Genomic DNA, 27,560 nt, shown 5'->3' on the forward strand with positions numbered 1-27,560 from the left:
CATGGTAACTTCTATATTTGCAAGTTTGATTAGCCACCAAATTCTTAAATATAGAACCTCATTCAATTTTCACAATTAAACATATTTCTCTATGTGAGTAGGATTGTTGCACAATTAAGATAATCTCTTCAAATCCCCCTTAATAGACTACCTAAAACAGAATCAATGTATCATTTCCTTCTTGAAAATCTTTATACTATCCCCAATTCATGCAATCAAACATAACAAAATTCTCAACACATTTTGATAATATATCTTTCATAAAATTCATTTTCATGTAAGTTGTAATATTCCTACTTTAATTAAAATAACATTATTTATTTTACCCTTACTTTAAAAAAGAGAAATTTTTTTTACTCATATTTTGTATTTTATCTAGACATAGTTTGAACATTAAGACATAACAAATAAATAAAGTAATTTTAATAAATATTGTAATTAAGTAAAATGAAAATAATAACAAAAGTAAATAATAAGAAGAAAAAAAAACCAATAATATATAATAATAATAATAAATATTAATTAAAATATTGTTAAATGTGTGTGTAAAAAATAATTTTTTTAAGAATCTTTCAATAAATAAGATAAGATAAAAGAAAGAATAAAAAAAAAGGAAAGACAATGAAAGAATATAAGCATATAAGAATACGAGATTTCATTTAATGCATATTTATACATTATTTGGAAAAAAATTAGCTTATAAACACATGTAATTGAAAAGAAAAGTGAAAAAAATAAAAAATTACATGAGAAAATTAGAGGAAGAAAGAGAGAAAGATAAAGTGTGTGAGAGAATATATGAATCCAATCAATAGGGTAAGGAAGAGTGAGGTTAAGTTAATTTTATGTTAATCTTAATAAATTCATGTGTGTTTTATTTATATTAAATCTTCTTTATGTTGAATATAATGAAAATTATATGTAAGATTAACCTTTTATGTTGAATATATACATAAGATATTCTATTTATAATAGAAGAAATATGAGATAAGTTCAATATACAAATAAAAAATAATAACAAACTAACTAGAGATAAAAGATAAAGATAATATATCTAACATTCCCTCTCAAGCTTGTGCATACAAATCGTATGTATCAAGCTTGTTACTAATATAATCCATAAATTTAGTGAAAATATTTGTTTCTACATTCAAGTGATACCAAATTGTTAATGATTTGCAAAGATGACATAGAAGACTAAATATCAACCAAGAAGAGTTCTGTTGAGCAACAAATCTAGGAGGTTGCTCCATGTAAATCTCTACCCAGTGGATAAAGAAGTCATTATTGAAAAGTCACCACGACTATACAAAAACTAACAAAAGTCATCTTTGGCATGAGAGAAAAAACATATGTGGACGGGTTAAATACAATAGTGCCAAGAGAAAGTTTAGAAGAGACAACAATGGAAGAAACCATAAATGAACAAGAGAGAGAAACCTTAAAAACCCAATATTCTTCAATCAAGACACCTTAAAAAGAGAAAAAGCTTCGATGGTCTGAATAGCCGGTTGAGGGAAGACGGGACGTGTGAAAACGCACGACGAACCTGAAAGAGGAAAAAGAACAACCTTGACACTCTCAATCACTGTGAGATGTGTCACCACGCACGACACAAAAAGAGAGTAGATCCATAACTTCAAAAGGTGTTGAAAACACGTAAAAGCTCTGATGAAGGCGTTGTTGATGGCATGATGGTCACCTGGCCAAGACAATCAAAACCGTGTAATCATCGGTCGAAGTTGGAACTCTGATAGTGGTAGCGATAAACAACAACAGTAGAAGGATAAATGACACAACATTCCAAACAAAAATATGAATATGTATGTTTGAAATTTACCTTTTTATTTAAGATACGTGTGAAAGTAAAACACAAAATGAAAATTGAGACTTTCCAAAGTACAAAATTAAAACTTTACAAATTTATAGATTTGATGTTTACAAAATATTTACTTATTTAAAAAAGGATGGTCATAACTACAAAATATTTAAGCTAAATCTTTGACAATGATGCCAAAAATTTGGTGAGGAAAACTTTATTTGAGATTTTATATCTATTCTTAAGTTCTAGAAGTCCTAATATCATAGTTTTAAAATGAGTTATTCAGTTGTTTGACCTATTAACAAGTGCATAAAGTTTGTTGTACTATAACAATTAGTGTATTTATAAGGATTTAAGTATATTGATAGTTGGTTTTTGTTTTTTTTGGATAAAAAGTACATATAGATACTGTGGATATAAATATTGTGGAAGTTATGATTAAATTTTATCTCTTCTTCTACTTCACTAGTATTGTGTATATTTAGATACAATTCATTCAATATCCTAAAATACACTAAAGTATTTTTATATTCTATAACCAAAGAACTTTACCTAGTTGAAGGAATCCTTGCCTTAAGATTACTATATAATAATAAATTAGAATTTAATTACGCGTTATTAATTATACATTGTTAATAATTATATCATTTAATAATTTTAATTTAATCACTTTGATCTAACACTCTCATTATTAAATTAAAATTTTATTTTTCACAACTATATTTTAAGAAACATCATTTTAATCATTGTTTAAAGTCATAAACTATATTAAATGCTCATTAAATGATATTTATGTCTGTACCTCAGTTGCTTTATTATAAAAATATTAGAATGAAGTAAACGATGAATAGCACATGAGACAATGCAGCGATTAGTCATGCAAGTCCGACCGTGGGTTTATAAAAAAAAAAGTACAAAAATAGACTGGTTTTTCGGCCTGCTAGTTTGTTTAGGCCCACTTTGTATAATTTATAATCCACACGGGCCAACACCAAAGTGGGGTGAGCTAACCTTCATCCGCATTATATGGATTTCTCTCAAACTGTGTTTATGACTTATGATATTTTCACTTATAAGGCTGTGTGAATTTTCCATTAATAAAAAGTCTTTCATCTGTTCTCAGTCTCTTTTACAATTTATTTACTTGGAATTTAGCTTCTGTTATTATATTACTTATTTATATTTATTATGAAATTTCTAAAAAACTTATATTAAAAAAATTATTTATTATAAAATTATAAATATTAATTATTTTAAGAAACGAGTTTATACAATTTATAATACATAATTGGAGATAAATTTTATCTTACTAAATTTCATTACTCACATAAGTTGTCGATGATATTATATAGTTGAATTATGATTAATTATATATAATATTCTGGGATGATAGAAATTCTATATTTTAACAAAATTGAAATAAAAACATTGTGTTAAGATCAAATATAAAAGTATTATTTAAATATTAAAAACATTTAAGCCTTTCAAATTTCATAGCTACCTTAAGCAGGTTTACAGTAAAACTATTTCGAAATCCAAAGCTAAAGGAAAGCCTGCTTTATTCTCTTGGCAGGAGAGAGTATGATTCTGAATTGATAAAGTGTTTGTGATATCATTCAGAAAGTACAGAATGAAGAGAAAAGCATTAGACAGTGTTAAGAGTCTTTTGAGATGGTTTGGATAGTTGATCTAGCTGAAGGTCATGAGTACTGCTGGTAGTAGCAGTCCCTTTGTATTTATACCACTTGGCACACAGTAGAAAGTAACAAAAATTGAAGACTTGAAGAGCTGTTATAACGTAATAAAAATAATCCAATCTCCCCTTGTTGAGATCCTGAGGTAACCAATTCCCAGTTGCAGATTTAGCTGTGACCTTATGGATGATAGAAATGAGAAAACTACTCAAATAACTTGATCCTGCAAGACCACAGAAGAAAAGAGAGGCTGCAATGCTTTTCATGTTCTCAGGGAACTGTTTGTAGAAAAATTCAACTTGTCCCACAAGGGTAAATGCATCAGACAGTCCTGCCAGTGCTAACTGAGGAATAAACCACAGAGCTGGCATTGAAGAAATGTCACCTTTTCTTGGTTCTCTTCCAATAGGATTGGTCAAAGCCATAGTCCTTCTCCTCTCTTCCACCACACCAGACACAAATACACATAGTGCAGAGAGAAACATTCCAATGCCCATCCTTTGAAGAATTGTGATGCCACCCTCTTTTTTGGTCAACCTTTGGAGTGAAGGCACGATAATTCGGTCATAGATTGGTAACCAGAGGGTGAGGGTCAGCATCTGGAAGATAGTGTAGGAAGCTGCTGGGATCTTGAAGTTGCTGTTGAGAACGCGTCTATCAGCTTGAAGGGCCTGGAACACCAACATTGTGTTCTGTTGGACAATCGCAACGTAGAAGAAAACTCCTGCAACCCAAATGGGGATCACTCTTATCAAACATTTCAACTCTTCCACTTGCTGCATGCTGCACAGATTCCAAGGATCAGAAGCTGACCCGTCAGGGTTTATACCATCTTCTGGGGTTATGATAGCAGCTTTGTCAAGGAACCTGTTCATATCAACATTCAACCTCTTAATTCTTTTTTCGGAATTCACTAATACACCACAAAATATAATGAATCAGTCATCTCTTACATATGTACAAACATCTTTGTTTTTATTTTTTTTAATAAAAAGTATATATTGAAGTCCACCACAGTGATACAAAAAGATTAAGTTAAATATTTACTTTATTAATGTTTTTAAATCCATGCCATATTATAAGAAATATAAATTTAATATAAACAACTCATTTGTGAATTTTTTAAGAATTTTAGTAAAAACTGTAGTTTTTATCCCGAAGAAATGGTTATAAAGTTTTGCTTTTGTTTTTTTATTTTTACTTCACACGTATATATAAATAAATTAGTAAAGTATCCTACGATTTCGTTTGTTTATGTTATATTACACTATTTGCTATAAAAAATAACGTAAGTACTCTGAAAGTCTCCTTAAATGTATATTTGGTTCAAAGTCACGTACTTGTTTTTTCAGTACAAAATTATGCAGTTTTAGTACATGAACGGAGGAGAATGATTTGTTGGTTTTGGAGTAAACATATACTTTTAAAAGTCTTGCAAGTTTATAGCATGAATTCTAAAAAAGCTCTTGCTTTCAAAAGGTTTCACCAAAAAGCTCAGTGTCTACTTGAATAAGGTTAAAGGTATTAATTTTGTGTAAAGCATTGGAAACACAGTATAAAAGATGATGATGGTTACCTGAACTGAGAAGTGTGAGGAAGCTTGGAGTTAATAGAGTGAGGAGAAACATAGTCAAAGAGGGAAACCAAGGGATAGTGTGATAGATTGAGTCTTCTTTTCTTTGCAGCCACAACTATAGCTTGAACTATGGTTGTTAGTGGAGCTGGACCACTTGTTTTAACTTTGACATAATAGTTGCTTCCCATGTAGAAGAGTGTGCAAGAGATGAGCATCAAAGCTGCAGGAATTCCCAGACCCAGAGCCCAACTCACGTTTGCTTGTACGTACACAATGAGTGATAGAGATATCATCTGAGCAAATGTGAAGGTAAAGAAGTACCAATTGAAGAAGCTGTTTATTCCCTTTTTTCCTGACTCAGTCTTGGGGTTGAACTGATCAACTCCAAATGCCAAGTTACAAGGTCTGATCCCTGCAGCTCCCACAATCAGAAATGCAAATGCAGACAGCAGAAATGCCATTTGGCCTGTGTTTGGACCTTTGCATATGCTGCTATCTTTTCCACACTGAGCTGGATGCATTTCCTTAATCCATGCTGTTAGTTGAATAATAAGTAGCCCCTGTCCAATAACCAATCACAATAATTAGTACAAAAAGTGGTGATTTTTATCATTTCTCTGAATTGGGTTGAACAATAATCAGGCTTATGTAGTTTGAAAATAGAGATTGAGACCAGAAAGGAAGCAATTGTGGCGAATCCGAGTGTCTTGTAGCGGCCAAAATAGGTGTCACAGAGAAAAGCCCCAATCAAGGTGGATAAACTGGCACTGCCATTGAAGATGTTGATAATATTTGTTGCTGTGATACTGTCCAAGTTGAAAACAGTTGTGAGATAGACTAAGAGATTGGCTAAGGTACCAATGGTTCCCAGCTTCTCAAAAGTTTCATTCCCTGCATGATGCGAATAAGATGACTGAATTCCAAAACAGTAACAAGGAATTATATATGTAAATGCATTTGCAACTTTTTGTGATGCTTACCAATGATAAAGGGCATCACTTTCCACCCTCTATACTTAATCTCTGCCTCCTCATTTTTCTCCATAGTCTCTACCTCTGACTCACTTTTCCTAGCAACGTTCATCACTGAAGCAGAGAGAAGTTAGGATTTTGTAAACACTTATCTGATATTCATCAACCTTGTTCAGTTTTTTCCCTCCGGGTATTATCAATTTATAGTATCACCCTATTTCCTTCTTCCTGCCCTTAGACCAAAAAAACAAGTGGATGAGATTAAACATTACATTTTTGGTAATAGATAACTCAAGTACAATAATGCCCACTATAAAACACTTTTTTCAACATTTTCCCTTTATTTACAAAAATTTATACAACTATATCAATTTCACTTATAATTTTTTTTTATAATTTCAACTAATTTTATCATTAAAATTATATTTAGAAAATATATTATTAGCACTCCTCCTTACCACATAAAAAAATCTATTATCAAGTATTAACTTTTCCCTTGAAAACTATTTAAAATAAGAAAATTGTATAAATTAAACTGAGTAATTCTTTAATAATTTGTTTGACAATAATAAATTTTTCATGATTCACACTTTTTCAACACAAAATCTTAAAATATGAATTTTCATTTTTATATAATGTTAAATTTTTTTAAAATTTACTGAATCTCGTACATAGAATATAATGTAAATAAAAAAGAAAAAAAAATATTATAGTAAAAAGGAAGGTGTTTGAATTAGAGATGAAAAGGAAAGATACTAAAACCAACCACTCTTTTTTTTTTAACACAATCACTTCTGGTTAAATCTCTCCTTTCATCTTTTTCTCCTTTAAAACTGTGGATGTGCAAACAAAGTCCCACATTGAATGAAAGAAGTACTAGTCAAGAGTTTACATTTACATTCCATTTTTTACATTTCCCCAAAAAAAACAAATTACAAGAACTGTTTTACATTCCATTTTTTTTTTCTCTCCCTCTATTAAAGCAAAGAGTATCAAAGTGTTCATAGAAGTACTTCATACATAAGATATTTTGGTAAGTTTTTTTTGTCTACAATTTCAATGTCTCTCCTTATTGAATGTCTCAATTGTATTCTTATTTTAAAAAATTGAAACAAACATAAACTTATCCTTAAATTAGACAAACACCCTTTATATAACATGTTGAGAGTATTTTTATTTAAATTAATCCTATTATATTTCATTCATGAGAATTTTTCTGAACTGGTAATTAAAATGTAACGTTTATAAGTCATTATTAATGAAAGAGCAGTGTCTCTTAGGATTGAAAGCTGACAAGTTGTGTGGAAAACTCTTCTCTGGAACTGGTGGTGGGGCTGATTTTCATTAAACTAGTTTTTAAGTGTTATTTATATAATAATAAATTTGTAATTTTTTGAGATATGAATTCATTTTAAATTACTCAAAGTAACAGAAAAACATTACATGGAAGAATGACACACGGAAGAAAACTAGTGACAAATTTATCATCATCTTCATCTTGAGTCCTCATCCAAGTTTAATGGGTAACTTGTGTTCACAACGCAACTTCCTTTCCCACATTCCACTCCTTCACAAACCTTATCTGCAATATTTCATATCCGTATGTCACAGATAAAGTCATAATACACTTTGTAGACATACAGTTTTCATACATTAGATGAATAGATAAAATAGAATAAGATAAGTTTTTCATTATGCATCAAGTATTGTCCCCTTTGACTGCCAAGGGAAACAGCAGAAAAAGAAACATGGCCATGATGCCCAATAATCTGCAGGAACCCATTTCTTTTGGTATATCACAAAACCAATAACAGTGAGAGAACAACAATCACAGGTTTGAAGGTCTATGATGGAAGAAAGCTGTCATTTTTCAGTACATATATCGCCCAGACGAAAAGGTTTAACTTAAGATAAAAATACTCTAAGGAAGACGAAAAAAGAGACAATATTAAACCATAATATAAAAGAAATTTCTCCTTAACTATTAAAATTTGATTACTGTATGAAATATGGAAGACAGAAGATAATCCATAACTGAAGCTTGAATGGCATTTATGGAGTTATTCCCAGTGGATCATGATTGTTGGTTACTGGGTAATGATTCAATTAAACTTGTGTGGAGGAAGTAAAATTCTTCATACCACTCATTTGATTGTGCAACAGTGTCCCATCGTTTGACTATAAATCTTATCATTGCTGTATCTTTGCATTTTAGTCAATACTACACTTCTTAAGTTCCCATTTCAAACATAGATTTTATAGTCCTAAAAGTACAAATCCATAAAGTGTAATTAAAGAACAGAAAAGTCCTCAATCACAGTCACACTCACCTTGTTTTCTGGCCAGACAAATTACAGACTTCACATGGGAACCACTTAAAAAGCCATCAAATTTTCTTCACCCAAATAAAATTAGGATTTAATTTTACAAATTCGATGTCCTCAAAACTTCAGTTGACTCTTGCTGATGTTGTTCTCCATGGTTCCACGTGAAGGAAAATGGAAGAATAATGTATACAAAAGTCTTACATTGTTCAGTTGATGAGTTGCTTTTTGGGAAAAATATATCTTTTTCTTTTTATTTTTCACTTTTAATTTACCAAAGTCGCAACTTTATTCTCAATTCGTCTCATATTTTCAAGATTTTTATAGGAAAAAGAAAACAAAAAATGTTTCTCACACAAATATTTGAAAACAAGATAATAATTTTGTGATTAAAAAAATTGCTTCTAGACCATGAGTCAAACACGTGTTATGAAAGAAGAAAAAAAAGGATTTGACAACAAAAATATAAGTTTAATTTTATTTAAATACTCCACTCTACTGGATCTGCTATGACACATAATCGATAAGAGCTCTTTCTGGACGCATTTAGAAAGTTGAATAAGGAAAGTTCAATAAAATATGGACTTCATATTTTAATAATTTTTTAATAATAGATTATATATTACTATTTTATTAGTACGTATATTTGAAACAGTTGAACTACAAATTATTACATAAATAATTATAAAAAAATTGTCAAAAAAATTTATTAAAAATATATTTTCCATAAAATATCACTTCACTGTTTAGAGAGTTTGTCGTATTCCTTTCCCGTGATCATATCCACCACCACTAAGTTTAATTTCTTAAACTATAGCCTTAATTTCATGGTTTTACCAAACTTAATAGTTTATTAAAACCTTTAGCTTTATCGGATAGACAACATTATTGCACAGTATCTGAAAAGTGTTCGAAATTATATTCTATAATTATTATGATCTCTGGCGTTGAAATGAGTCTAAGTTTCCGATGAAGAAGACGGGTATAATTCATTGAATTTTGTATCGGTTGGAGCGTGTAGGCTCCTTCACCACACAGTTTTTCAAATTCAGAGTCGGATGTGTTGGACGTTTGTGCAAGTGTAGGTTGAACTGTTGGCGTGGTGGCTCACAATAATTCATCTTTTGTTTTTGTACCAAGAAATCAATTTCTAAACGTAAGCTCATGCCTACAACTCAACATCTTTTCTTTCACAAAGCAATCTTTTTCAAAGAATATCTACATCTTTGATCACGTTTCCAATATATGAATAAGGAATTAATATTTTCAATAAATTTAAAGATTATGCTTTCAACCTATCGATATCATTCTGCTAAAAGAATAAGCAGCAGTTATATAATTAAGTTTTAAAATCTAAAATATAAATAAGTTTTTATCAATATCATAAAACGAAGTGCATATTAGAGTGATGAAGACGCTATTACATCATTAAAATGCTCTGAAATAGGAAAGGTTTAAATGCTAACGTAAAATGTTTCAAATAACATTCCGGATTTGGGCCACCAAATGAAAAGATTAGAATTGTGTTTGTGTAAACTGTAAACCAAATCAAATCAAACATGAATCGACAATTAGTTTTCATTATATATAGATTCGCTTATACATGTTTTAGTTTAAGGTACTAAGTTTGTTTTTGCATATTGTGTCCCTAAAATTTAGATACAACAATAATTGAAAATGGATCCAGAGTACGTGATGGGAAACTAAAATCAAAAGAAACTTAAATTTGTGAAAGAAAGAGATTTTGTCTATTTATATATGTGAAAGTCTAAAACTTAAGGAAGCAAATTTTGATCTAAAAAATCTAAACTATTATTTAATGACAAAGTGTCCGAGACACAAGGATAGAAAGTAAAAGACAAAACCTACACCAGAACTTAGTTACATTTAGTTTCCTCAAAGAGAAAGAAAATCTACCAAATGAATATACAGCAGCGCTAAAGAACTTGAATTTTTTTAGTTTGAACTCCAACAAGAGGAGAATGAGAGGTCATGTTTCCCTTTTGGTGGTGCCTGTTATATCCAATGCCTTCTCCTCATCATTTGGTTCAGATGATTCTCCCACAACATTTGAATGCTCTTGCTGTGCCTCTGTTTTGAGGTTGTCCTTGTCCTTGTCACAATAACGACATGCAAAGAAATTGAAGTAGATGAAATTCAAACCTCCCAGTGCAGCAATAACAGAATAGTAGCAGTCAAGCCTATTGTGGTTTAAATCATTGCCCCCAATCCATGATGTTTTTCCATTGCTAGAAGTTATTTTATGGACAATATTGACAATCAAGGAGCCCATGTAGTTTGCAATGGACAGGCTCAGAAAGAAGATAGCCCCAGCAACAGTCCTCATGCTCTCTGGCATTTCCAAGGTGAAGTATTCCATTATGGAAACAGCAGCAAAGGCCTCATTGAGGCCTGAAAGTGCAAACTGAGGCAGCAGCCATGCAAAGCTTAATGGTGAAACAAACAAACCGTGTTTCAAAGCTGAGTCACGCCGCTTCTTTTCAACAATTGCTGCTACCGACATGCATAAGATGGACAACAAGATCCCAATACTGATTCTTTTCTTCATGGCCAATCTTGGAGCCTTTATGCTTAGTTTTCTCGCTAGGGGAATGTAGACACACTCGTAAATGAATATCCAAAATGAGAGAGCTATCATTGATGTCAGGTTCATCCAACCAGGTGGGACCTTGAAGTGGGGCCCAATGGACCTGTTGCTTTGAACAGCTTGAAGCACCCCAAATGTGTTTTGCTGATCCATCACAATGAAGCCGCAAATTCCTGTCACCCACACTGGTAGAACTCCCAACAGACATTTTAAGTGTTCCACTTGTTGCAAGCTACAAAGTCTCCAAGCATTTCTAGCCATGCCTTGGTCATTCAATTCACTAGGATCAACTATTATAGCAGCCTTGTCAAGGAACTTGAACCTATCTGTCTGAACAGTCTTTGCTTCCTCCGATGTTGGAGCAGGATTGTAAACGGTTCTACCAGAAGCCTGTACGTTGCGTTTTCTAAAGGCTGCTGAAATTACTCGGGCCATGTCTGAGAAGATGCTCCCTTGAGGCTTCTGGCAAATGTAAGTGTGGCGGCCAAGTAGGAAGATGGCAATGGACAAAGCAAGACAGCAAGTGGGAATAGCAAAGCCTAGAGTCCAACTTACATTGGTTTGAATGTAGACAACAGCTGTGAGTGCTATAACAAGTGCAATGGTGAAACTGAAGTACCACCAATTGAAGAAGCTTTCCAGTTGGGCCCTACCCTTCTCTGTCTTGGAGTCAAACTGATCTGCACCAAAAGCAATGTTGCATGGCCTGATGCCACCGGCTCCTATGGACAACAGTGCAAGACCAAAAAAGAGAACTGCTAGCTGCAAGGCATCTGGAGATTGGCAATGGTGTCTGTTGTCGTCGCAGGGATGGGGTCTCAGTTGTCGTATACCTGCTGTTAGGGTTATGGTCAAAATACCCTGTCAAGTACAACCCAAGCTCGTTATGTATATACATGATCTTTCCTTCTGTAATGAGAGTAGCAATTACAATTTTGAAACTTGAGTGTGTGATGTTCAATCACAGTCTTCCATCTTATTATTTCTAATAAGGTCTAAAACCAAACAATATATATAATATAGCTCTCTAATTAACTGAAAGTTTATATGATTTTATACATTCTTATTTATCAGACTAGAATAAATATTTCCACGTGAATCAAGAATAGTTGAGCATTAGTGAATACTTATTGGAAGGGTGAAAAAATAGCTGGAACGTAGAAATTGATGATTAAAACAGGAGTGAGAGAGGAAGATGCATGTGATTTTCCTTACCAGAAATGAGGCAATGCTGCCGAAGAAGAGGGTCTTGAATCTACCCAGATAGGTATCAGAAATGAAAGCTCCAATTAATGAGAAGATGTTGGAGGATCCATTCCAAATTTGCACGACATTGACCACATATATATTACTGAGGTTGTAATTTGAGAGCAGATAGACTGTGAGATTTGATACCAAACTCATGGATGCCACTTTCTCGAAGGACTCATTTCCTTTGGAAATCGAGAATGGTGCATTAGAAGAATGAAGATAAATTGTGACGTAAAATATAGAAGATGGATGGAATTAATTACCAATGATGTATTTGATGGATCTCCAGCCTCCTGGTTGTTTTGCTGAAGCAGAAGATGAAGAAGAGGTTGATGTTGGCTCCTGTTCTAACTCTAGTGCACCAGAATAATCACTGCTCCCGTTCTCCATTTTCTACGTTTGGTTCGTATGTTATGTACATAATATAATAATATATAGTAGAATTTTATTTTATTTTATTTTTTTCTTCTGTCTGAACCTTTCAACGTGGTCTAAATTGGAGAATTTTTAGGTTCTTTCCTTAAAAATATAGGATTATGTGTTTCCATCAGCTACGATTTTAATAACTGTTTTCCTCTTATGTTGTGAAATATCTTCAGTCTCCATCTCATCCTGCATAATCTTGAGAATTTTTTTATTTCTTTTATTTTTTATTTTTACGGTTAAAAGCATTATATGTTTGCATCAGCTAGGATTTTAATAACTGCTTTCCTATTATGTTGTGAAATATCTTCGGTCTCCATCTCCATCTCAACTGCATTTTTATTGTAGTTTTATTATAATCTTATATCTTGCAAACTCCTAAAATGTTTTAATTTTTTCAAGTTTAAAACAAAACAATCTTTGACTGTTTTTCTATAATTTATTGCAATTACTATAACTACTTTCTTCAGTTTTTTTTAGTACTATGTTTTAGTTTATCCTATGACTTTTCCCCGTCAATCCACCGTTTTTTAAATCAGGTTTATCACTGTTTTAGCTTTCATTTTGAAATATAATTTTTCATTTTATATATATGTATTTTTTGTATTTTTTTTAAGAATAGATCTGCCATCCATAAATTGATATTTTAAATAAAATTTAGCTAATTTTTATTTCGTGACAATCTATCCCGTTGTGTCACCCTTCTTGTTTTTTAACTTTGTAATTATATATATATATATATATATATATATATATATATATATATATATATATATATATATATATATATTCATGCATAAAATATTTCCTTGATCTTTTTTAGTGTTTTAACACTGTATCAAAACTCTGGTTGATGAGATGCTGATATTTTAATAATACTACCAAAAAAATTCAATTTATTTATTGATATTTATTTAGAAATTTTAATAAGTAAAATTTGATTTATTATTAATATTTATTTAAAAAATTTAATAAGTAAGTAACAAGTATTATATACAGATTTTGTAAAGGTCCAAAAAAAAAATAGTTATATTTTACATTAAAAAGAAAATGGGGATAAAAATTTAATTAAGGTAAAAGGGTTTATTGGGCCCTAGTTGGAGGTAGCCAGGCCCATCAGACTATGGGCACATGACCTTTGCAGGGGTCTTTCTCCAAAAGTCAGTTTCCCATTCTGCCAAATTTCCCTTTCTCTCTCTAGAAAACAGAAAACCCTTTTTGCCCTAAAACATTTTCTCTGTCTTCTCTCTAAATTCCCAGCAAATTTAACCGTTCAATCTTTGAATAGGTGGTGCTCAAACGTTCACCGCGTCGAAAGCTTCGTAACGGACCAAACAATTTCTTGTTTCTACCGGTAAGTCGTCTTTCCCCTTTTCTCCACCGTTTCTAGAACTAGGGCATTGCTATTTTACTAAATGCATGTCACTAGAAGCGTTCTACTTCAAATGTGTGTTAATTTCTAGCCTAAAAAGCTAATTCTATCGTCATTGGGCGATTTATAGGGCGTCTTTAAAATTGGCTGTGAGGAGCACTGTTTAGGGCATCCCTGTCAAGTAAACTGTGAAGTTTTCCAGGTAAGGGGAGCTAGCCTTTAATATCTATGTGTGTATGATTGTTTAATGATATTTAGATTCTTGTTCATTATATTTTTTTGGTGAATGTTTTAAACTATGATGCAACATGTCTTTTTATTGTCTATCAATTATTATTGTGCTGCATATGTTTTTAAGAGTTGTTAATTGATATATATGAGATTGGGTTATAATAATTTAATCATAGAATTTTGTTCTTCGCATATGAGTTGCTGTGTGTTTTCGTAGTGATACAATCCAGATTATTACACGATGATACTATGGAAGGAGTGTACTTTATGACAATGCCTTGTGGCTAANTTAACTTTTATTATTGTCNTTNTTACTNTAGAAACAAATANCATTTTTGTGTACTGTTTAACAAGTAAAATTGTTTGAAACGAAGTTCTGTGACAACTTTTTAAACTAACGTGATTTATTTTTATAAACCTTAAATCTAGTTTTTCTTTAGAATTAAAACGGTACAGGGAAATATNNTTTTATCACATTGATTTTCTTATTATATATGTTAGGGTGTTTTTATTCATTTTGTAAATTGCAACCAGGACAACTAATTTCGTTGGGTCTCAAAATTAACATTTTTATATTAGAAAATTACTTTCTCCTGGCATAAGATAGTTCTCCTTTTGTCATTGAATGATTGATTTGCTATTGGAATTTAACTTTTAGCTTGGTTAAATATTTAATTATCCCAATATTGAAAGCAAACATAAACTTTTGTTATAATCACGTTTTTAGATATATATCTATATTATAAGAAGTAAAGTTTTTTTTTTGTAAACTTTATGATGATTCTTTATATATATCTATAACATAAATAATATAGTTTACGTAAACTGTGAGGTTTTAAATATTAATAATATAATAAAATATATTTATTTGATTTAAGAATGATTTTGACATATTTGGAGTGATGTTGTTGGATTGTCAGAGTCATGTATGTTCATATATTCGTGTAGCTTGAAATGTTATGATTACGAAATGAATTGATGAAATTGTGCATGAACTGAACATCTCAGGGTGAGATGATTAAAAGTGATGTGAGGGGTGTCGTTGTTGTCTGTATAATGTTGGGAGCTTTGAAATGGTATGTCTATCCCTACACTCAAAGCATTGTTCATACTCATATAGAGGAGAACAGTGTGAGTGGTGAGAGTAGAGGGAGGTCCTCGTCTATAGTCTTGGAGTTTAGACATAGACAGATTNGGGGATTTACCTTGCATAGTGTTGGGGATGGACCAGCTGAACTATGNAANTGCAAAGACGACCAATAGCTAGACAGTTATACCAAATCCGGATGAGTCGTGTCGTGTAATTTGATGCAAGGTGTGTTTGGTACGCTTTGCTTGTTCTTTTTATATTTAATTAAGCATGATGACATTGATTGACTGTATTATATGTATGTTGTTTGTTNACCTAGCTCACCCTTACTTTTGTGTTGTATGTTGCTTGGGTATGCTTTCTCTTGCGATGATCATCCTTTTGGATGAGAGCAGATATGGTTGAGGAGGCCCTCTTGGAGCAAGTACTGGATGACGCTGATGCTNCTGNTTAGCNCTCTTTAAGATTTCATTTATTTAGCTTATGTTATTTGGAAATACTTATTAGATTATTTTGAAATACTTTGCAATTATTAANGTTTTAAACTAGGCCATTCTGGATGACTGTAATCCTCTAATTAATCGTACTTTATACTCTAACTGTTCTCTTTATTTGGATGATGACATCTCTATTATATGATTAGCATTATTATAATTTGGGGATGTCACAGATTTTATATATAGATTTTAAAAAATAAGTTACATATAAATTTTTGTTTATTGATTTTTTGTATGTAAGATTCGCCTGGAATATATAGATTATGATGAGAAAATTTGAGAAGGACAAAATTTGTATCTAATGATATATAATTTGTATATAAATAAAACAAACCTTATTTATTGATTTTAGATATGGATCTAAAAAATTAATTATTAAAAAAAGGAAAGTAAAATTTATTTTTCCTTCTAAGATGATTTTCGCCAACTTTTCTCATTTCTTGAACTTCATCTAACCAAGTGAAGAAGTATTACCTCCAAACTTCATCCACAATGTTATTTCTCTCACTTTATAATTTGAAAAGAAGAAACACTCACTACAATTCTTGAAAATCACTCACTCACTCTCATATAAGAAACATTTCTTTTTCCTTCTTCATTCTTCTCTCTTTTCGGATAGAAGAAATCCTCACACGGTTGTGATTAAGGAAAAAGAGTTAAATCTTCTCTTGTCCTAAATCACCAATGTCAACCTTTCATGCACCGTTGAAATTCGATTAGGGTTTCAGAAGATCATTTGTTGTCAAGTTTTCGTGCTCTCTCAAACTCTAAGAGTTGCTAAGTTTTTGTGCTTCCTCAAACCTTAATTCAATCCTTATCTGATACAAAAGTTGTTGTGTTTCCTCATCTCACACCCTTGTTTCTTCCTTCTTCGTAAGAAAGAAATCATTGTCAATTCGTTCTAAACCCTTGTCGAGCTCCAGATGAGGTGAAAACCCTAGCCTATGTCTACTGCATATTTCAAATGTTTCCTGTGACATCTCTATTTTATAACATACATGTATACAAAAATCAAGACGTCACCATAGATGATATAATAAAACAGTTAGAGTGTTAAGGTACTTAAGTTAGGATTACAGTAATCCAGAAAATTTAGAAGAAATTTAAAACACGTGGGAAGATACTAAAGTTTGTCAAAATACATCAGAGTTCAAATAAAATTTAACAGTTTAAAAAAAAATCCTAAGGAACTAAGCAGCAACAGTGTCGTGGTTCTCCTCCAAAGCGTTCTCAACGGAGACGTCATTCTCCTCTGCTCACATCCAATAATGGATGATCATCGCAATAGGGAATCAAACAACATACATAAACACAAACAACAAAGGCAAGGGTGAGCTAATTATATAAATTCATACAATTGTATTAAACATGTAACATACAAGAACAACTTATATCAAACAGATTCANAAATANCACTTAAGCATGCAATTTCTAGACTTGACTCGTCCGGACTTTAAAATGAGAGTCGGGCTATGGCGAGTCTTGCACCCGTGATGACTTATGAAACTTGGGTTTCCCATCCTGCCACACTCACGAGGTTAGTCCGTTCCGCGCCTTGAGGCATACTGGGAACCCCCAAGTCTAAGGACCTTCTGCTACTTCTCACCACATGGTTCAACCTCTCTAAGTGAGTTTGATTGACCATTGAAGCGTCAGAATGACTCCTAAGGCTGAGCTCCTACTTTCATCTTAAAACACTAAGAATCTCACCAAGAGATTCTACACTTTGCATCACACTTACTACTAGAGCCATAATGTACTTTGAATCACACCGTAAACAACCTAGAACTTATACTTCATCCACTTTATCATCATACACTTTTTGCCACAATTAAAATATACACAATCTCAACAATATACATTAACTCATTCATCACAAGTTATAAAAATAATTGCTCCCTAATTTAATCCAAGTTAATCAATATTATAATATTTTATAATTTATTTCCAATGCCTAAACCCTATACAAATATAAAACCTTGTTTCTTTCAACTACAATTTTAATTTATATTAAACCAACATTTATATTATAATATTATATTATACAAACCTACTAATTATATCTAAAACTATATTATATTAATAACATTTAATATCATACCTACTGCGACCAACTTTTAAATGTAACTATATTACATTAGTATGAAGTAACGTAACTCTCTTCTTCGTGTGTGTATATATATATATATATATATATATATATATATATATATATATATATATATATACTTATATCTATACTATATTAACATATTATATTATATTAACTTATATACTTATATCTATATTATATTAAATACATTATATTATTTTAACTTAAAATTCTTGTCTGCAATCTAATCATTCAAGTCTTTTCAATATTAAAAAAATAATGTAATATAAAATAAAACTAATACCCCTTTTCTATTTTTTTTTTCTCCCTTCCAACTCTCTTCTTTTCAACTATATTATTTCCGCCTCCTTCATTTACTCTACCAAACATTCACTTTTCTATATCAAGCAACCCCTGGACGTGAAACTCCTTTCCATACAAAAACCTTCACAAAANTCTTCATTTAAAAACCTAGGTGGCTCACCAAGGTCACTTCCCAATTAAACAACCAATCTTCCACCCTTTCACTCACGTAAAGGAACAAATATAGCATGTGAACCTCACCATTTCACTCTCTGTCATGGCAATGCAGTGTATAAAATTAAGAGGTACTGCACTATTCTTTTGTCAAAATAAAAATATAATACAAGGCACAAAAAATAACTAACCATTAAATGGACATGGTTCCATTCTAAGCTACCCAAAAAGAAAAACACATGCATACCTCCATACAACATTCACTAACAAACGAAATATATATATATATATATATATATATATATATATATATATATATATATATTAATATATTAATATTAATGTTACAGTACCTAAACCCTCATCATCTTATATATTATATATATAATTTATATATCAATAATATAATATATTATGATACATATTATCTCAAACTAATTTACAATGTTTTCTTAATTATGAAATTACTTGTTAAATTATTCATTTTTATAGAATATTTGCTCCTAACCTCACCTCACTACCCAATTTCCTTGTTGGTTATATAACTAGCTTAAGAACTCTATATTTTTTCCAATCCTTCTCTTACCCCAATTGGTCACCGGAGAGTGAACAAATGTCTAACGCATCAGACTCACCTTCGACACCAACACATATGACTAGTCACAACTGACTGGACCAGGTCAGGGCTGCTCTATGATCAGGGATGTGTTAGGTTCTCTCTATCCTACCAATAGAGAAGGTTCCCAACAAGTCCCAAGTATTTTTATTTGATTTAATCAACTATTCTATTTTTTTTCCTAATTCCCAAAGTTATACGTCCCTTTCACAAAACCTGAGACTACACTCAACCCATAATTTCCCATCAAATCAGTATCACCCCCAACTTATTCCAGCAACCAGATTCATCAATTTCCTTCAGAGCACATCATAACCAATATACAAACAGGATTCATTTCCAGGATCATCAATTCAATGAAATTCAGTTCAGCAACACAATTCCAGGCAGATTATAACAATCAAAATCAAACATAGAGAATGAACCAAAGGTTCAGAACATTCCAAGACCAAATACTTAAAACAGAGACAATTAAATATCAAACAATATATTACAGTTAAATTTAACATGCATAGAGCATTAAAACAGAGCTAATCAGTGTACAAACACAATTCAACATATTTTCTCATAAATTCAGGAATTAATCAGAACAACAAATATATAGTTAGCTGGTGGGCATGTGACACCCGGGCACTGACGAAGGCAGGGAGTGATCGTCGGTGAAAGAGGCATGGTGCAGGGGGCACAGACAAGGAGCGGCTCCTGGCAGGCTTCCAGTGGAAGGGACACATGGACGAATCGAACATACACCGGAATGAGAGTGATCTGGAGACTGTATATGTATGGGACTATACAGTTGAAGGATAACTTAAAGGAATTGATTTGGTTACCCATATCACCAAAATGCATTTACTTTTCGGAACCTAACCCATAAAAACTTCGTGGTTAAGCGTGCTTAGCCTGGAGAAATTCTGGGATGGGTGACCTTCCGGGAAGTTTTCCCGGAAAGTGTGCAAGTGAGGACAAAACACATTGGAAAGTCTCGTGGTGATGTGTGGGGATGGTATCAGAGCCTAGCCTCTCCCAGCGGAAGTTGGTGGGCATGTGACACTCGGGTGAGGACAAAACATACTGGAAAGTGTCGTGGTGATGTGTGGGGGCAGTCAACAATCCTTGTAAGTTGTCAGGGTGTTACATTTCCTTTGGCTTTTTCATTTTTCCTATAGCCCCTAATAATGTCTTTTATGTTTCTTTTCACAATCTATGGTTTTTTCTCTTTTTAAATCTACTTCTAGTAATATATGTTTAGTGATTTGTGGTGTAAGATTCATAGGATAAGAATCATATACATCTTAAAAAGAAAATTGTTCAAGTTCAGTTGAAAAGCAAAATACTTACTGAAGATAAGAAGCCAATCTTTAAAACCCTTCACCTGATAACAAAATACTTTGAGGATTTATGCTTTAATGGTCTAGAGTTTGATCTTTGTTAATCATATTCTCTAAGTTCAATTGAATTTGTGGAGGAGAACGTGCTAGTCCACATAACAAGCACAAAAGTGTTCTCATGATAAGGCATACTAGAGATATAAAATCTACTTGTACATTTTACTCTGTCTCCATTCCTATAGCTGTACAATTCACAAGGAGAAACATAAGCTTCTTTTGTTAGAGATGCATGCTATGAGAGCAAATTTGAGTCATTTTAGTTGGGTATTTAGTTTTTATATTCTATTATGACGTTATGATCAATCTTTTATTGTAGAATCATGAAGCTCAATCTGTCATTAATCCTGCTTTTAGTCTAACAATATCAATACTATCTTCACTTTTTTTTGTGGTTGGGATTGTCATATTATCCCAATGTATTCTAATATTTATAAGGACAATATATTTTGATAACACTTTTTGACAACTTTTTTGACAAGGGACACGTATCATCATTTTATTGGTCTATTTGAATTTTTATGTTTAAAAAATATTTAAAACGGACCAATCACAAGCTGTCACAAATACGTTACCAAAAAAATTGTTAAAAAAATGTTGTTAAAAGAAGTTTTTCCTATTTATAAATATATATTTTTCACAAAAGAAATGTGAAAATTTTTAGTGTGATAATATTAACAATTTTTCATTTTTATCTTCATGTACTGGAATGAATGATCTCGTAAACAGATTTAATACTCCTTATGACAGACATACCAGAAGGGTGGACAAACTCCTTTTATGTGAGAGCTTCTTGGTTGTTTATTTCTGGTGGACATCCTTAGAGCACTTTTTTCACCTTTTTTACGTGGTTGGGCACTTGTTATTGAAACTTAGTATTGTTGTTGAATCTATGGTTTTGTTGAAGTATGAAATAGGCTTTTCTTATGATAGTTTAATTTTATTAGTTCTCCGACAGTTAACATAATTTTTTTCAAGCTTTATTATGTTTTACTGTATATAAAGAATTATTGTTGGATGTTGAGTTTCAGTCATTTGATTTTGCTAGGATGCATACACTAATTAAACAAATATAAATATATATAAATTTATTGGTAGGTTATTAATATGAATTTATCTTGTAAGGAATTATATATAGATTTATACTGTACGAATTTCATTGTAGATAATTTATTTATAAATGTTTTTGTAAGTAATTATTTATAGATTTTTTTTAGATAATTACTTATATATTTTTTTACATGTAATTATGCACACAAATTTATGTAATTATTATAGATTTATCCGTAGACAATTATTTGTGAAAAAAAATTCATAAATAATGTTACTTACAATTCTTTTACTTATAAATTTTGATTAGTAAGTAATTCGTAATTAATAATATTGTGGTATGTACGGGTTTTGAAAAATAATTAGTTGAAAAAAATTTAAATACTTTTATTCATAACTATTTTATTTATAAATTTTTATTCGTAAGTCATCTGTATAAAAATGTGTAAATTTTAAGATTTATCTACAAATTTTTGTGGTAAGTAATAATATTTTTTTTATGGTAATGTTAGTTGTATTTTTTTCTGTCTTCAATTTATGACTTTTTTTTATTATTTGAGTGTATTATTCTTAATTGTTCACTTTTAAGGAACATTTAAATGATAATAGAAAAGTTTTCCTAAATCTTCTCTTTCACATTCATAAAATTATTTTAGTTTTACAATTTTAATATTGATATTATGTTATAGAATATGTACAAGTTTTATTTTATAAACATCAGTGATATTTACAGTAATCATTTTCCATTCTTCTTAAAGAGTCTAATAATTAAGAAAACTTACATCATCCTCCATTTAAGTATCTCATCTATTTGTCTTTGTACATTTTTTTTAATTATCATAAGAAAGACATGAACTAAAAAGGAATAGTATAAGATAAGTTATAAATATAAAAATCAAATTTTTATTGTATATACTCACTTCAAATTTATCTTGAAACAGAAAAAACAAGAACATAGGATCCATCAATAATTTCATCCTAATTGTGCAATTCTTTCTTTTTCTTATTATTGTTAAAATTTAAATATTAAATTAGATAAATATGTCTGACATTTATCTGGCAAGGCGACAAAATTACCACGCGCTACCTGCTGCTATGCTTTTTCACTTCTCTTCTATTAGTTCTTATGGATGGCAAAATTTGTTTTTGTTGTACATAATTGCGAGTATCCTTTACACCCACGTGAAAAAATTACCACGCGCTACCTGCTGCTGTGGCTTACTTCTCTTCTATTTGCTCTTTTGGATGGCAAATTTTGTTTTTGTTGTACATAATGGAGAGTATCCTTTACACCCACATATTCGAGTGAAAAAATTAGCACGCGCTACGATCTGCTGTGCCTTTTTATTTCTCTTCTATTTGCTCTCATAGATGGCAAAATTTGTTTTTTGTATGACATAGTGGCGAGTGTCTTTCACACTCACATACTCGAGTGGTTCAAGAATTGTTTTTTGAATTTCGTTCTGCTTCGACCTGCACCACTTTTCATATAGATTTTCAAAATACTTGTCCTTTTTCCCTCTCTTTGCATGAAATTATTCTCACTGTTTTCTCTATATATTAGTTATTTTGAGCTCAAACATGAAAGTTAAATCATATGGTAACATCTGGGTCTACATTATTATCACACTCCCAACCCTACTCACTTCTTTCCTACTGATCATCACTTTAAAGTCATAATCTTCTGGTGACTAGTTTCAGTTTCTCACATAGAAAGTTCAAATTTCTTGAGAGATTGGAAATTGGAAATGGGGATTGTAACATGCATTTCTCTGGTGATTATGGTCACAGTTTTCTGCCCTTCTTCCCTTGCTCTCACCCTGGATGGTTAGAGCTACGAATCTCTTCCATGTTTTGTTTAGTTTTTCCTATGATTTTTTTTTTTTTTTTTTTTGTGGGGGGAGAATAAATGCATTCTGGGTACTTTTTCCATTTCACCTTAGCTATTTTGGGAGTTTATCTTTATCATTCTCTCTCCAAATCTTTGTAAAATGTTTCTCCTTGTGAAAACTGGAGTTTAAAGTTGTGAACTTTAACTCTCTTAAGCATGTTTTTTCGTCTGTTAGGTCTGACCTTGTTGGAAATAAAAAGTGCTTTGAATGATACTAAGAATGCTCTGAGCAACTGGCAAGAGTTTGATGAGACTCCTTGTAGATGGACTGGTATCTCTTGCCACCCTGGCGATGACCAAAGAGTTAGCTTCATGTATGCAAACAACACATGCACTTCATTCTGTTTCCTTTTTCTCCCACTTTCTCAGCTCAGTATAACACTTTGTGATTTGTTCTTCAGAAATCTTCCATACATGCAACTTGAAGGAATTTTATCTCCCAGCATTGGTAAACTCAGTGGACTACAAAGACTGTAAGTAGAAAACACCTTTCTCTTACCATTGGTGAACTTGCACATGAGACTTTTATCATTCTCATTCCATATGATCGCTTGCAATGAATCAGGGCACTTCATGAGAACAGCTTGCATGGAACCATTCCTAATGAACTTACCAACTGTTCTGATCTAAGAGCACTGTAAGTGAAATGGTTCACTCCTAAAGAAGTATTTATCAATTTCCTATAAATTGCTTTTATGCTATGTTCGTGATTTGTCTCATCTGATTGTATTCAAAGGTACTTGAGGGGTAACTTTTTCCAAGGAGGCATACCGTCAAACATTGGAAATCTTTCATCTTTGAATATATTGTAATTCCTTGTTCCTTGCTTTTCTCACTATTCCTTTATGATTCTTTGAGCTTGTTTCTACACTTTGTTTCTCAACTGCATTTTAATTTATCTGGGATTTAATACATAGTTTAAATACAGGGATTTATCGGGTAACTCATTGAAAGGTGCCATACCTTCCTCTATTGGCCGTCTCTCACAGTTGCAAATTCTGTAAGTCAGTATAACCTAAACCTCTCTGGCATAATGATATTAATAACTCTATGATTCATTTATGCTCACCCTCCCTGTCTTAGGAACTTGACTACCAATTTCTTTTCTGGTGAAATTCCTGACATTGGAGTACTCAGCACCTTTAGCAAACACTCGTATGTACTCCTTCCTTATTGCAGTTTATATTATACCTTGTAACATGCAGACTAATTATTTGTACTTATCATGCATTACAGTAGGGTGATAAGTTTACTTGGTAACTCTTGTGTTTTAAATTATTGGAGTCAAACATAGTGTTTGATTATTTGTAAACTATTTGAATTTGAATGGTGAGAATTATGGATCAAAAAGACTGAAGTCAACATTTCACTTTTGATTTCTGAACTTCTGCCTTCTATCTTTTTAATATGTAAGGTAAAAAAATCATTTTGTGTTTTTAAGTTTTCTTGGCTGTTGGATTTTGGATTTTCATTGACACTAAGAATTTTGGATTTTCTTGTTTTTTTTTTCTATATCTGTTATGATGTTAATGTATTTGCACTATGATCAGCAAGTTGGTTCTATTATTTCTTTACTTTTGTAATGACAAATCATTGCATGTAAATAGGTTTGAGGGAAATTCAGATCTTTGTGGGCGGCAAATCGAAAAGCCATGTCGGACATCACTTGGTTTTCCTGTGGTGCTCCCCCATGCTGAAAGTGATCAAGCCGCAGGCAAGTCTCCCTTTTGAATTTGATTTTCCTAAATACTATCTAATTTCCTTGATTTAGAACTACATACATGTTGAAGAATTATGGTCACTGTTTTGTATGATAATCCTTATCACTTCAATATATGCAGTCCCTGCCAAAAGGTCTTCAGGTTACATGAAGGTACTGTTATTTTATGCAATTGCAATTATGGGTGTCGCACTTGTCATGGTGCTTTCATTTCTGTGGACTCGTTTGATATCAAAGAAAGAACGAGCTGCAAAGAGATACACGGAAGTCAAGAAACAAGTTCATCCAGTAACAAGTAAGAAGAGTGTGATGTTTCAAAATTGACAATCTCCTATTAACTACCAAGGAAAAAAGAAAAGAAAATCTTCTAAAAATCTTCTCTTTATTCATAGATGCTAACATAATCTTTAACAGGCGCAAAATTTATTACATTCCATGGTAATCTGCGACACACATCGTCTCAGATCATAGAGAAGCTGGAGTCTCTAAATGAAGAGAATTTATTAGGATCCGGAGGATATGGTACTGTTTACCTAATGGAGATGAATGATGGTGGTCTATATGCTGTTAAACGGATTGATCGAAGTTGTGAAGTGTCCGATCAAGTGTTTGAAAGGGAACTCGAGATCTTGGGGAGCATCAGACACATAAATCTTGTAAATATGCGTGCTTACTGCAGGCTTGGTTCTTCAAGATTCCTTATCTATGAATATTTGGTCTTAGGCAGCTTAGATGATGCCTTGAATGGTACGATTCAAGCCAGTAAATTTTATAAAATGTATTGTATATTTGTGATGACTCGTCCTGTAGCTGTGCAATTTTCTAATTGTTACGCAATCCTTTGTTCAGAAAATACTCAAGAAATCGTACTACCGCACTGGAGTGATCGCCTAAGGATAGCTCTTGGTTCTGCCCGGGGTTTGGCTTACTTGCACCATGAATGCAGCCCAGAAATTGTTCACGGTAATATAAAATCTAGAAACATACTCCTTGATGAATGCATGGACCCACATATATCCGACCTTGGCCTTGCAAAGCTTTTGCTCGATGAGGAGGCACATGTTACCACAGTGGTAGCTGGCACATTTGGTTATTTGGCACCAGGTATGTATTTAGTACTTATAGGTGGCCTGATTATCCTTTATTTTGGGCTTTTGGATACAAGATGATCATATTCCATTCACTAATCAAATTTTCAATTGACCTATACCAAATGTGCTAAAAGAGTGGTGAATGATATGGTAGATAATTATTTCTAATGTATTCAATATGTATTAATTGGCCAAATGTTGATAAATGCTAAGAATACTATTCAAAGCATTACTCAAGTTGTCCCGTAACAAGACCCTATTAATTATTCAATACTGTATCAAGTGATTTTCTGAATTTAATACTGATTAAGTGGTGGTTTATATTTACGTGTCAACCAGAGTATCTACAAAGTGGAAGAGCAACTGTGAAGTCGGATGTGTATAGCTTTGGAGTTCTTTTATTCGAACTTGTAACTGGGAAGAGGCCAACGGATCCTTCTTTTGTGAGAAGAGGTTTAAATGTTGTTAGTTGGGTAAGCTAAGCTTTTTAACCCTCAATGCTAATATCTGGTAACACATGAAAGTTTTTCGAACATAATGTACTGAGCTTTAGGCAATTCTTTGCAGGTGAACACATTACTGAGAGATAACAAATTGAACGAGGTGGTGGACAAAAGATGCAAAGGTGTAGATGAAGGAACCCTTAAAATTATTCTTGAGCTAGCAGCAAGATGCACAGATGGAAATGCAGATGATCGTCCATCAATGAACCAGGTGTTACAGTTGCTGAAACAAGAGGCTATGCCTCCTCAATTCCAGTTTTGTGAGTCTGATTCAGATTACTGACGACAAAAGTAAATCCTATCCAATCATGCTGTTTCCACCGCACCGTTACTGTGTTCCCTTTTCCTTTGTGACATTCTAGTTTTACTTTGTTGCAAATGTCCTCTTCTGAATAAGCTAAACACTTATCCCCTTCAATGTTGTCCCCTTCAACGTTGCAGTGGGTTTTTATATTTGGAATGGCCTCCATTCCAGCAATGCTATCACTTTATCGTACAATATTGGTCAATTAGCCTTTCTTAAATGTGAGCTTTTTGGTCAACAATTTCCGAAGACCATTAACCGACAACGTTAATTTACCTCTGCTTAAAAAAAGAGGCCATAATAGTTTCATATGCGATATTATCGTCTTTATGCTTATAAAATGCCTAATAATTTTTCTCCAAACACAACTATGAAAACTGTTTATCGGCACAATTTATCCAAAACTGTTTGTCAATTTACAGCTAAAGAACAAAATTCTCCTGAAATTCAAAAACTTGCCTTGGAAGTCTGATTGGAATCTTAAGAATTTTGTGCAGATTCATACAAAGTCCGACACAAATTTTTAATCAATCATTATGAATGAATCGAATTCGGAGCTTGTTATGTTAGTG

The 27,560-nt window shown here is 32.0% G+C and overlaps 3 protein-coding genes and 1 long non-coding RNA gene across 4 annotated transcripts; 2 read left to right on the plus strand and 2 right to left on the minus strand.

The window, feature by feature from the left end:
• Nucleotides 1–3,285: 3,285 nt before the first annotated feature.
• On the minus strand, nt 3,286–6,282 carry LOC106769475 (protein NRT1/ PTR FAMILY 2.11). Its single transcript, XM_014655107.2, has 4 exons — nt 6,073–6,282; nt 5,766–5,983; nt 5,093–5,652; nt 3,286–4,383 (listed from the first exon to the last, which is right to left on the minus strand). Exons 1-4 carry the CDS (start codon nt 6,173–6,175, stop codon nt 3,468–3,470), a joined length of 1,797 nt encoding a protein of 598 aa, XP_014510593.1. The 5' UTR covers nt 6,176–6,282; the 3' UTR covers nt 3,286–3,467.
• Nucleotides 6,283–10,132: 3,850 nt separating this feature from the next.
• LOC106766368 (protein NRT1/ PTR FAMILY 2.8) lies at nt 10,133–12,715 on the minus strand. Its single transcript, XM_014651101.2, has 3 exons — nt 12,510–12,715; nt 12,211–12,428; nt 10,133–11,856 (listed from the first exon to the last, which is right to left on the minus strand). The coding sequence occupies exons 1-3, from the start codon at nt 12,634–12,636 to the stop codon at nt 10,378–10,380; spliced, it is 1,824 nt and encodes a 607-aa protein (XP_014506587.1). The 5' UTR covers nt 12,637–12,715; the 3' UTR covers nt 10,133–10,377.
• Nucleotides 12,716–13,720: 1,005 nt separating this feature from the next.
• Nucleotides 13,721–16,007, plus strand: LOC111241981. Its single transcript, XR_002668401.1, has 3 exons — nt 13,721–14,023; nt 14,172–14,243; nt 15,758–16,007. It is a non-coding gene; the product is annotated as an uncharacterized LOC111241981 (long non-coding RNA).
• A 7,048-nt stretch (nt 16,008–23,055) lies between these two features.
• On the plus strand, nt 23,056–27,193 carry LOC106767116 (LRR receptor-like serine/threonine-protein kinase FEI 1). The gene is made up of 13 exons (XM_014651948.2): nt 23,056–23,306; nt 23,546–23,684; nt 23,772–23,843; nt 23,936–24,007; nt 24,107–24,178; nt 24,299–24,370; nt 24,454–24,525; nt 24,978–25,084; nt 25,212–25,385; nt 25,505–25,837; nt 25,940–26,194; nt 26,521–26,654; nt 26,749–27,193. The coding sequence occupies exons 1-13, from the start codon at nt 23,228–23,230 to the stop codon at nt 26,965–26,967; spliced, it is 1,800 nt and encodes a 599-aa protein (XP_014507434.1). The 5' UTR covers nt 23,056–23,227; the 3' UTR covers nt 26,968–27,193.
• The last annotated feature ends 367 nt before the right edge of the window (nt 27,194–27,560 follow it).

Source organism: Vigna radiata, chromosome 7, assembly GCF_000741045.1.
Source record: "Vigna radiata var. radiata cultivar VC1973A chromosome 7, Vradiata_ver6, whole genome shotgun sequence".
Taxonomy (NCBI): Eukaryota; Viridiplantae; Streptophyta; class Magnoliopsida; order Fabales; family Fabaceae; genus Vigna; species Vigna radiata.

Coding starts and splice junctions, on each gene's coding strand:
- LOC106769475 (XM_014655107.2), bottom strand. CDS start 6,175: ATGAACGTTGCTAGGAAAAGTGAGTCAGAGGTAGAGACTATGGAGAAA. Junction 5,984..6,072: donor AGTGATGCCCTTTATCATTG/GTAAGCATCACA, acceptor CGCATCATGCAG/GGAATGAAACTTTTGAGAAG. Junction 5,653..5,765: donor CCACAATTGCTTCCTTTCTG/GTCTCAATCTCT, acceptor GTTATTGGACAG/GGGCTACTTATTATTCAACT.
- LOC106766368 (XM_014651101.2), bottom strand. CDS start 12,636: ATGGAGAACGGGAGCAGTGATTATTCTGGTGCACTAGAGTTAGAACAG. Junction 12,429..12,509: donor ATCCATCAAATACATCATTG/GTAATTAATTCC, acceptor CGATTTCCAAAG/GAAATGAGTCCTTCGAGAAA. Junction 11,857..12,210: donor GCAGCATTGCCTCATTTCTG/GTAAGGAAAATC, acceptor TGTACTTGACAG/GGTATTTTGACCATAACCCT.
- LOC106767116 (XM_014651948.2), top strand. CDS start 23,228: ATGGGGATTGTAACATGCATTTCTCTGGTGATTATGGTCACAGTTTTC. Junction 25,386..25,504: donor ACAAGTTCATCCAGTAACAA/GTAAGAAGAGTG, acceptor AATCTTTAACAG/GCGCAAAATTTATTACATTC. Junction 26,655..26,748: donor GTTTAAATGTTGTTAGTTGG/GTAAGCTAAGCT, acceptor AATTCTTTGCAG/GTGAACACATTACTGAGAGA.